This window comes from Pteropus alecto, unplaced genomic scaffold (assembly GCF_000325575.1).
Source record: "Pteropus alecto unplaced genomic scaffold, ASM32557v1 scaffold95, whole genome shotgun sequence".
Lineage (NCBI taxonomy): Eukaryota > Metazoa > Chordata > Mammalia > Chiroptera > Pteropodidae > Pteropus > Pteropus alecto.
This window is the reverse complement of record NW_006441071.1, coordinates 15,689,232-15,699,593: the sequence shown is the minus strand read 5'-3', so window position 1 is coordinate 15,699,593 and position 10,362 is coordinate 15,689,232. Positions and strand designations below refer to the sequence as shown.

Sequence of the window (10,362 nt, the reverse complement as noted above, 5' to 3'; positions counted from 1 at the left end):
GCGCGGGGCCTCGTCGCCGCCGCTGAATTGCCGGTGGCCGGCGCGAGCGGAGGGAAGGCGGGCTGGCAGCTGCGACCCCGCAGGGTCTCCAGCAGCCTGATTGAGAAGCGCCCGCTGGTGTCAGATCTGCCTGCCTCTCCCTGACACCGGAGCCTGCAGTTTCTCTTTGCTTGTGGAATTTCAGAGAGCACTGGAAACAGGTCCGGCTGCATATTTTGAGTGAGTGCGTTGTCCATGTGAAATTAAGAAAGAGAGAGAAGACAGGTTCTGTTAGCATGAGCACAAATTTCCAGGCTCAGGCGCTCTTCACCAGCTCACCCTTCCTTAGACTAGAAAATGATTGGTGCTGTGCACCTCGTTCTAATAGAATTCTTTCTCCTCATGTTTTAGAATTGAAATCTAGTGCCTAAATTCTAACAGTCGGAACAATCTAATGTTTTTAATCAAGACACGAAGAATATATGCCTTTTTAGTCCTCTGCTTGGCAATCTTCTTTTTGTACTTTTCTTTCCAACATTTCAGAGGAAACGGCAAACAAGGCAAACCGAGGCAAAAGGTTTACTCAGAGCATTCATATTATCAGGTATAAATGTTCAGCGCTGTTGGGGTTGGAAAGGGCGCAGGCAGGCAACCCGAATTGCTGGAAGTGCTTGGATCATGACAGCAATCAGGTGGGTTTTTATACTGAGGATAGGGGCGGGGTACTGATGGCTTGCCTTTCTTTTACTTATTGTTTTTGGGTCCTTTCCATAGCTCTAAAAATGCAGAGCTTCTCATTCTGACTGTAGGAAAACACATTACTTAATCCTACAATCTCAATCAACAAAAGTAGCCTTGCTTTTCAGTTGAAAATGCATAGCTCAGGTCAGCAGCAAGGTCTTTGCCTTGAAAGGTTCTTCTGTTTCCTTTTCTAAATGTTTGGTTTAGGCAAAAGTAGCAGTTACGGAATGCCACGTGATCCAGTGTTTGGATAGAGGTTTGCCCTTATTTTCATTCCCCTTTGCATCTGTTTGCATATACCCCACAAATACAAAACAAGGTATTCTTGGGATAGTAAATGTTTTGTCCAAAAGAAAGCAACGTGAAGAAAACTTTTTCTCTAGTTGGCACAGGGTTTGGTTTTGTTTTTAAACGGGAAGGCATAACATGGATTTGAAGTTTGTCCTCTGTGTTCTTGCACCCATGCTGCTCTAGTTAATCACTCAATGTCCCCTGTGTCTCAGCTTTCTCTGCAAGAAAGGTGTACTGGGGCCGCTTGGCCACCATTTAGAACGGCTGCATGGTCTGCAGTAGGTGGGAGAACTCACGTCCCAGGCTTCCTGAATCTATACTGATGCGGTCAGTTATTCTGAGACTTCACTTTCTGTGCCTCTCAGCACACTTTATAAAATAGAGTCTTAATGGCTGCTACCCATACTTCAGGGGACTGTAGACAACAAATGAAATTACTTAAAAATGCTTTCAGGTTTTTTTAATGCATTCTTTTAAAAAATAAAGTATTTAGTAAGGACTTACTATGCATGTACTTGGCTCTTTAAAGTCATTATCTTATTACATTCTTTTAACAACTTTATGAGTTAAATGCTTGTATTTTCATTTTTTGCTCAGGGGAAACTGAAGTTCTCAGAGGTTTATTAAGTCGTCTAGCTGTTCATTTGTAGATCCAGGATTAGAAAATAGGACTGTCAACTCTTAAATCATACCAGCTTGCCATACTGCGACATACACAAATATTTTTACCATTATGTGTATTACATGACATTAAAATGTTATTTTCTCTCTCTTCCTTCAGGAAAAGCAGACGATGTTCTGAATGGAGACCATGACAAGGAACAGAAAGATCCTTATTTTGTGGAGACTCCCTATGGTTTTCAGCTAGACTTAGATTTCCTCAAATATGTGGATGACATACAGAAAGGAAACACCATCAAGAAACTGAACATCCAGAAGAGGCGGAAGCCATCTGTGCCATGTCCAGAAAGCAGGGCCACAGCTGGCCAGCAAGGTGTATGGGTTTCCACTGAATCCCTCTCATCCTCCAACAGTGATGACTACAAGCAGTGTCCCAGCTTCCTCCTAGCCAGAAGCCAAGTTACGTCAACTCCAGCCCCAAGGCCACCTGCCCCTCTGGAGATCTCACCCACTTTTCTTACCATCCCAGAAAGTCGACAGCTGCCACCTCCCTCACCACAACTCCCAAAGCACAACTTGCATGTCACCAAGACACTGATGGAGACCCGGAGAAGACTAGAACAGGAGAGAGTCACTATGCAGGTGACACCGGGTGAGTTCCGAAGGCCCAGGCTGGCCAGTTTTGGAGGCATGGGCTCCACGAGCTCTCTCTCCTCCTTTATGGATTCTGGAAACCACAGTTCTGCCATGCACCAGCTTCAGAATGGATACCAAGGCAATGGGGATTACGGTGCTTATGCCCCAGCTGCTGCCACCACTTCTTCCATGGGGAGTTCCATTCATCACAGCCCCCTGAGCTCAGGGATTTCCACTCCAGTGACAAACGTGAGCCCCATGCACCTGCAGCACATCCGCGAGCAGATGGCCATTGCTCTGAAACGCCTGAAGGAGCTTGAGGAACAGGTGCGAACCATCCCTGTGCTCCAGGTAAAGATCTCTGTCTTGCAAGAGGAGAAAAGGCAGCTGGCCTCGCAACTGAAAAACCAAAAAGCTGCATCCCAGAACGATGTCTGCGGTGTGAGGAAGCGGTCCTATAGTGCTGGGAATGCATGCCAGCTGGAACAGCTCTCCAGGGCCCGGAGAAATGGCAGGGAATTATACATTGACTATGAAGAAGAAGAGATAGAGAGCGTGGAGCAGAGTACACAGAGGATAAAGGAGTTCCGGCAGCTCACAGAAGACATGCAGGCCCTGGAGCAGAAGATCCAGGACAGCAGCTATGAGGCCTCCTCAGAACTCAGGGAGAATGGGGAGTGTCACCCTCGAGAGTGCCGATCTGTAGCTGTAGGTGCCAATGAGAACATGAATGACATTGTTGTGTACCATAGGGACTCCAGGTCCTTTAAGGATGCCAGTGTAGGGACAGTCACTGAGACGAGGAGTTCTGGGGTCAGCGTGACAGAGGCCATGCTTGGAGTAACTACTGAGGCTGACAAAGAAATTGAGCTGCAGCAGCAGACTATAGAGGCCTTAAAGGAAAAGATCTACCGCTTAGAAGTACAGCTTAAAGAAACCACCCATGACAGAGAGATGACAAAACTCAAGCAAGAGCTGCAGGCCGCTGGATCGAGGAAAAAAGTTGACAAAGCCATGATGGCCCAGCCGCTTGTTTTCAGCAAGATGGTGGAGGCAGTGGTACAGACGAGAGACCAAATGGTTGACAGTCATGTGGACATTGTTGACACATGTGTTGGGACCTCTGTGCAAACAAGTAACATAGGCATCTCCTGCCAGCCCAATCGTGAGAATAAAGTCGTGGGGCCGGAGCTGCCCATGAATTGGTGGATTGTTAAGGAAAGGGTAGAAATGCGTGACCAGTGTACTGGAAGGTCTGTGGAGACGTGTGACAAGAGCATGGGTATGGAAATCAGCATCTGTGAAACAGGCAGCAACACGGAGGAGTCTGTGAACGACCTGACACTCCTCAAGACCAACCTGAATCTCAAAGAAGTACGTTCCATCGGTTGTGGGGATTGTTCTGTCAATGTAATCGTCTGTTCTCCGAAGGAGTGCCTCTCCCGGAGCACGAATACAGAGGCTGTTGGCCAGATGGAAGCTGCTGTCATGGCAGTGCCTCATACCACAAGCCAGCATACCAGTACAGTTTGGGAACAGGTGAACCAATTCACCAACACTGAGACGCCCATCCTTATAGAATCCTGTACCAACACTTCCCTCCACATGTTGGACAAGCAGACCAACACCCAGACTGCAGAGATGCGGACGGTGGCTATAGGAGAAGGCCGTGTCAAGGACATCAACTCCTCCACCAAGACACGGTCCATCGGAGTTGGAACGGTGCTCTCTGGCAATTCTGGGTTTGACAGGCCATCAGCTGTGAAGACCAAAGAGTCAAGTGTGGGGCAGATAAACATTAATGACAACTACCTAGTTGGTCTCAAAATGAGGACCATAGCTTGTGGGCCTCCCCCATTGACTGTGGGGCTGACAACCAGCAGGAGGAGCGTAGGTGTTGGGGATGAGCCTGTAGGAGAGTCTGTGGAGAGCCCCCAGCCCCAGGCTCCCTCTGGGATGATGACTGGCTTGGATCACTACATTGAGCGCGTCCAGAAGCTGCTGGCCGAACAGCAGACGCTGTTGGCCGAGAACTATAGTGAACTGGCAGAAGCTTTTGGGGAACCTCATTCACAGATTGGCTCTCTCAACTCACAGCTCATCAGCACCCTAACGTCGATCAATTCTGTCATGAAGTCTGCAAGCACTGAGGAGCTGAGGAACCCTGACTTCCCCAAAATGAGTCTGGGTAAAGTTGCAGGTAGGTGGCACTCTGAGGGACTTGGGGATGAGGAAGGACGGGGACAATGTATTTCTAGGAGGTAAGATTTTTTAAATGCTGGAATCATTTTTTGGAATCATGGACAAAGCTTTAGAATGGTCATCAGTAGAATGAAAACCAAGAATTGAGAACCACAGTCAATTCTGCTGATTCTTATTGTCTGGTGTGAGGACTAAGGCTAGAAGAGGAAAAGCAAACTAGTGCTGGCTAGCCTAGGGGCTGTTTACTGGGGCTGCTGGTTTGATTCGATGTCTTCCGGTTACTTATTTACTTGCTCATTTTATGTAGAACAACTTGGAAAAAGTCCATCACGGTTTGTAACCACAATTACCAGTATGTTATCAATAAAAAATACTGGTGTAAAATGTTTTCAATTAAAATTTTTGTGAGGGGAGAGAGACTCCATTAATTCATTTATTAACTCCTGCTCTGTTTCAAGCATAGGTATAGGCTCCTGCCCACGTGGTGCTTACATTCCAGTTGGGGGCACAGGCAATAAGCAGTAGACCTAAAATATGTCAGGCAGTGGTGATATGTACTGTAAAGAAAAGAGCTCCATTTCTAGGAATAGTGAGTGCTGCTGGTCAGGGTGGTCCAGGGAGGCCTCTTTTAAGCTAATAGATAAGTTACCTTGGAAGATTTTATAACGTAATATTTCCCTGCAAGCCTCACTAAAATGACTTCTATTGTTATCAGTTGCATGTGTCTCTAAGAGTGCACAATATCATCTTGGGACTGGGTTCCAGCATGACCTAGGGAAGGAAAGTCACTTTCCGCCTCATCGTAAAATGGGGATTAGAAGGGCACTCACCCTAAAAGGTTATCAGTGTGTTAGTCACTGGCATGTGATGAGCACAGGGTAGCCTTCGTTGCCATTGGTGGTGGTGCCAGTACATGTTGAGTGTTGTTTCCTTTGTTGTAATGCTGAACTGTAGTGTGGGGTTTGGGAAGCTACTACAGACATACTCTCCACTTTGACCAAATGCAACATGTAAAGTGAATATAAGGTGACTTGTATAGTGTGCATTAAATTTAATTATAATGTGAAGATGTGCAGAATTAAATGTAAGTAAGCCATTAACAAAAACTTCAGTCTTTCTGTTTCCCTTTATAGCCTGAAAGGGCAGTGGTTAAAATGTACTGAAATATATCCCTTATATCTTCCTAGGTTTCCACTTTCAATCTTGAATTAATATTAGTTTTTAGTCACTGTACTGTGGAACCAATAGTTTATTATAGAAGGAAAAATGAACATGACCATGACAGCTGATATGTGGGTTTTTGCCTTTTAGAATCAAAGGAGTCTAAGAAATGCACATGGGAGTCATTTTAGAGTAAATGATTAAAATAGTATTAAAATAACATGTGAACTGAAGCAAAGTCTTAAGTAACTAATAATATGTCTGTTTCCACTTCTTTTTAAAAATCATGATGTCAGATGTTGAAATCAAAATAAAACTCTTAAATATCTCCAGACACAGATGGTACAGTGGATCATCCATTATGAAAGCATTTCCCTGCCAGCCTTCCTCCCTCCTCCCGAAACTGAGGTTTCTATTTCACATTCTTGCCAAAAATATTCATCCGAACCATTGGAGTAATCTGCCCAACACCCTGAGCATCAAGAGCAGGGAGAAAGTTTTGTCTGGCCATGTTACAGTGTTTTTTGGTATTTCCAGTCACACTGACATTCCATACATCTCTGTTTAGATCTGACCCCACCAGTGAACACCTAATTAATCAGCCACAGTGCACGAGACTATACCATTCACCCACAAAAGTATAAATATTTCGAATATCACTTATTTGGTCAGAGTGGCAGCTCCCTCTCAGAGTGCGCAAGAACAAATTTTAAGTATTTCTGTAATTACATCATATTTGCGTTTTAAACATTTTTGCTTTAAAGTTCTAATGAAGAAGGAATTCGGTTAGAACTCAACCCCTGAGTACTGAATTTTTGTTATCTGGTGTTAGCAAATTTAAAGTATTTCTGTAATTACATCATATTTGCGTTTTAAACATTTTGCTTTAAAGTTCTAATGAAGAAGGAATTCGGTTAGGAACTCAACCCTGAGTACTGAATTTTTGTTATCTGGTGTTAGTTACATGGACTGAAAATGAAAGCAGCTTGATCTAGTAAGGTAGAGATTCTCAGTACCTACAAGCTGTGAAGAGTAAAGGTGTGTCAAAATACACTATGGCTTACCGTGTACACCATACAGTAGAGAATATTGCTCACATACTGTCATGCATTTCTGTAGCAAAGGGCATACTGGGGTATAGAAAGGTATTCATTTCAAACTTAATTCCCCAAATAAAATGATAGGGAATTTGGGTTTGATATCTACCAAAAAGAACATATAAATGACCACTTATGTGAACCTAGTCCTTTAGTTTAAAGAAGTCATTAAGTTTGGACTCTGAAGCCCAACACTCTCTGCCACTAGGACAAGTTGTCTTTGTTCCCTCACAAGGTTGAAATGAAGATTTAGTGAGTTAATAAAGGTGTAAAGCATTTGGAACAGTCTGTAGCTTGGAGTATAAATGCTCAATAAACACTGGCAGTTATTGCTGTTGCTATTTTTAGTACTTCCAGAAAAGAAATGTAGATATACAACAAATTGCCAAATAAAAATTGCACAGATGATCTTTTGTTTTTGATCCAAATTTTTATCTTCATAATTTTGGTTGACCATCACCTTTTCCCCTCAATTATTATACTTCCCCAATTAACAATTTTATCTTGATAAACAAAGAAATAAATGAAAATGGGAAAACAAATTTTCAGTTCAGAGTCATTCAGAATCTGTAGGAAAGCTCAAAACGAAGCCACAATTAAACTAAGTGTATTATAAGTTTCCAATGTAGAGACTTGTCTTCAGTTTGCTTAGGATTGAAGATTTGAGCATATCACATTTTACTATGCAAAATAGCATTACTTTTAGCAGCATAGTAATACTAAACTCGTATCTATTTTCTTAAAATTAAAACTTTAGTATGTGCTTATAACAAATCAACAGTTCACAAGAGCATAAAATAAAGAGTGATACCCTCCCCCACCCTCTCATCGGGTAACTCTGGGTGTGTTTGGTATTACAAGTGTGTATGTGTGTGGGTCTGTATTTTAGAGATGTACTTTTTTAAAGAATAATTAGATCATACATATTCTATGTATCTTTCACGTAAAAGATTACAAACATTTTTCCAGGATTTAGAGACAATGTTGTAGTTTTGATGCAGCTGGAATTTGGTGGTGACCAAAGATGTTCTGTAAAGCCCTTTTTGATTCTTGGTAGTCAGAGTTTCATGTGTTTAAGGTTTTCCGTCATAGAATTAAAAAGTTAAGAGGAAATAAGTTTCTGTTCTTATAGAAACCTTAGGAAAAATGTTTATTCTTCCTGTAAATCAAATGTTTATTCTTCCTGTTTTGGTTTGAGGAGTGGGTTAATATTTCTTTTCTCTCTCTCTCTCTCTTTCCTTCTGGAAGAGGAAGAAGAGAGAAAATTCTACACAAATCACTTGGAGTTACAAATAGTTAAAAATACATAACTGCCTCTGAGCAAATACAAACAAAACTATGAGTGTACTTAACTGCCTGCCACATGAGTTATAGACTTCTATTGAAACCAGCTTCCAGTTTTGCACTTAGTTATCTTTGCTTTGTTAAAAATTTATGAACTTGAAGTAATTCCCATGCCAATGAGAGCAACTTTGTAGAAAGAGATGTTAGCCAAAGCAAATGCAGGGAAATAAATTGTTACAAAATACCATTTCTAGTATTTTTAAAAATAATTTCTTCAAATTATTCACTTGTTCTACTACCTGTTTTTTTTTTTTAATTTCAACATATGTTTGGTTGGTTTTTTTTTTCAATTTTATTAAGTTTATCGGGGTGACATTGGTTAATAAAATTATATAGATTTCAAGTATACAATTCTTTAATACATTATCTGTATATTGCATTAGGTGTTTATCACCCAAAGTCAGATCTCCTTCCATCATCATATATTTTACCCCCTTTACCCTAATCTACCCTCCCCCTCCTTCTATCTAGTAACCACCATGCTATTATCTATGTCTATGAGGTTTTTTTTTTTTATCTTGTTCCTTGTTGCTTTCTGTTTTATATCCCACTATGAGTGAAATCATATGGTTCTTGACTTTGCCCATCTCACTTATTTTGCTTAGCATAATTATCTCAAGATCCATTCATTGTTCACAAATGGCAGTATTTCATCTTTAGTACCTATTTTTCTTATCACAATTTTATTTTAATAGATGCTACAAGAGCATCAGAATAATCAAAACAAACATTTCTGGAACCCTGCAGTATATCATGGCATAATGTAGTTAGGGGAAACGCCACTGACCTAGGAGTCAGCTGACTTCTGACACTGCCTGTGCAAGAACTTGGGAGAGTCACTTCAGACAGGGAGAGTTTGAGCCTCCATGTCTTCCTATGTCATGAGAAAGGTGACTTGGATTTTTCTTTCTTGGAGCCCTTTCAGCAAATTTTTCTATAAAAGTATCTCATCACCAGGCTGCCCATCAGATTCACCTGGGAAAATTTTACAAAATTCGTTGGTTTCTTACCACCCACCACCACCACCCACTCACCCACCCAACGGACACATCCAGGCCTATTTCAGGGAAATATTTTTGGCATAAACACCCTTAGAGCAAAAGCTTCTTACCCTAGGGTCCAATAGCTTCATGAACAGTTTTGTATTTGGAATTTTTATGAAGAAAATGCATAATTTTTATCTGTCTCAAAAGGGACAGCTGACTCAGAAGGATTGAAATTATAGATCTAGGACATCTCTCTCAGACCTTGGAGAAAAAGCCCTTCAGCCCTGAGGAAAATCTTTTACAAAGTTTAAAATCTGTTTACTACCTTCGTGAGCCCTTCAGCTGACACTGTTCGAAAATCTTCCTCTGTTAAACTGATGCTTTATCATTTTCAATGGATATTAATGAAATGCACCTGCACTCTGGAAAAAGAAGCAAGTTTACTTTGACACACTCTGAATGAATCCTAAAGTGTGTAGTTCATTTCTGGCTAAAGCATGGCTTTGAGTTCCTGGATGTCCAGTCATAAACGACAAAGGGAATTGTTGACAGCAGATGATGACTACAGCTGTTTAATTTTTCCAAACAGCAAGTCGTTCATATCTCAGTAAGAATGTTTAAAGTCTATTCTCTGCCTTCTCCATTCAGGTCAGTTGATAGCTATGCATTTTAGTGTCAGCTATATGCAAAGTGTGGCACTACAACTAAGACAGAAAATGGTTTATACCTGAAGAACTTGGGAAGTCAAGACATATAGGAGAATTATGAATGATAACCTGTGGTGGTATACGTTAGCCACCAATAATGTGCAAGTAGAGTTCAGCTGCAATCAAGCCCTCCACAGTCAAGGGAGGAGATGAGCTTAAGGAGTAAAAGAGGACCTTGGTTTTATCTGAAAGAGCACAGAGCACACCTGCATAGCCCAGCTTTAGTTATTGTAGCCTGTCAGTGTGAGTTTCCTGGGTTGCCTTGGCATGGTGTGTAATTAAATGTGGGTGGGGGTGTGGTGAGGGAGAATCTGATTCTTGCATTTTAATTTCCAAGTACCCACTTTTAGATACATTCATGACAGCTATCTGACGTTTTCCCAGGAAAATATTTAAATGGCCCTAGAAATGATTAAACTGCAGCCTCTGACCACTTAAGTTTTTAATATCCAGTTTAAGTTGACTGCTTATGTTGGTGACTGCATGCATTGGCATTCAGGCAGCATTCCAAGAAGGAATCCTAGAAACAAAAAGGGACTGTCCTTTCTTCTCCATCAAGGCTATATACTTCTCCCCACCCCATAAGTCATGAAAGGT

The 10,362-nt window shown here is 41.7% G+C and overlaps 1 protein-coding gene across 6 annotated transcripts in view; it reads left to right on the top strand.

Moving 5' to 3' along the window:
• The window catches only part of KANK1 (KN motif and ankyrin repeat domains 1), a 179,116-nt gene that overhangs the window by 150,255 nt on the left and 18,499 nt on the right, over nt 1-10,362 (top strand). For all 6 annotated transcript variants that reach the window (XM_025051446.1, XM_015594504.2, XM_025051443.1 and 3 more), the window contains one exon: nt 1,793-4,468. In XM_025051446.1, the coding sequence (XP_024907214.1) occupies nt 1,793-4,468 (2,676 nt within the window). The remainder of the gene's footprint in view (nt 1-1,792; nt 4,469-10,362) is intronic.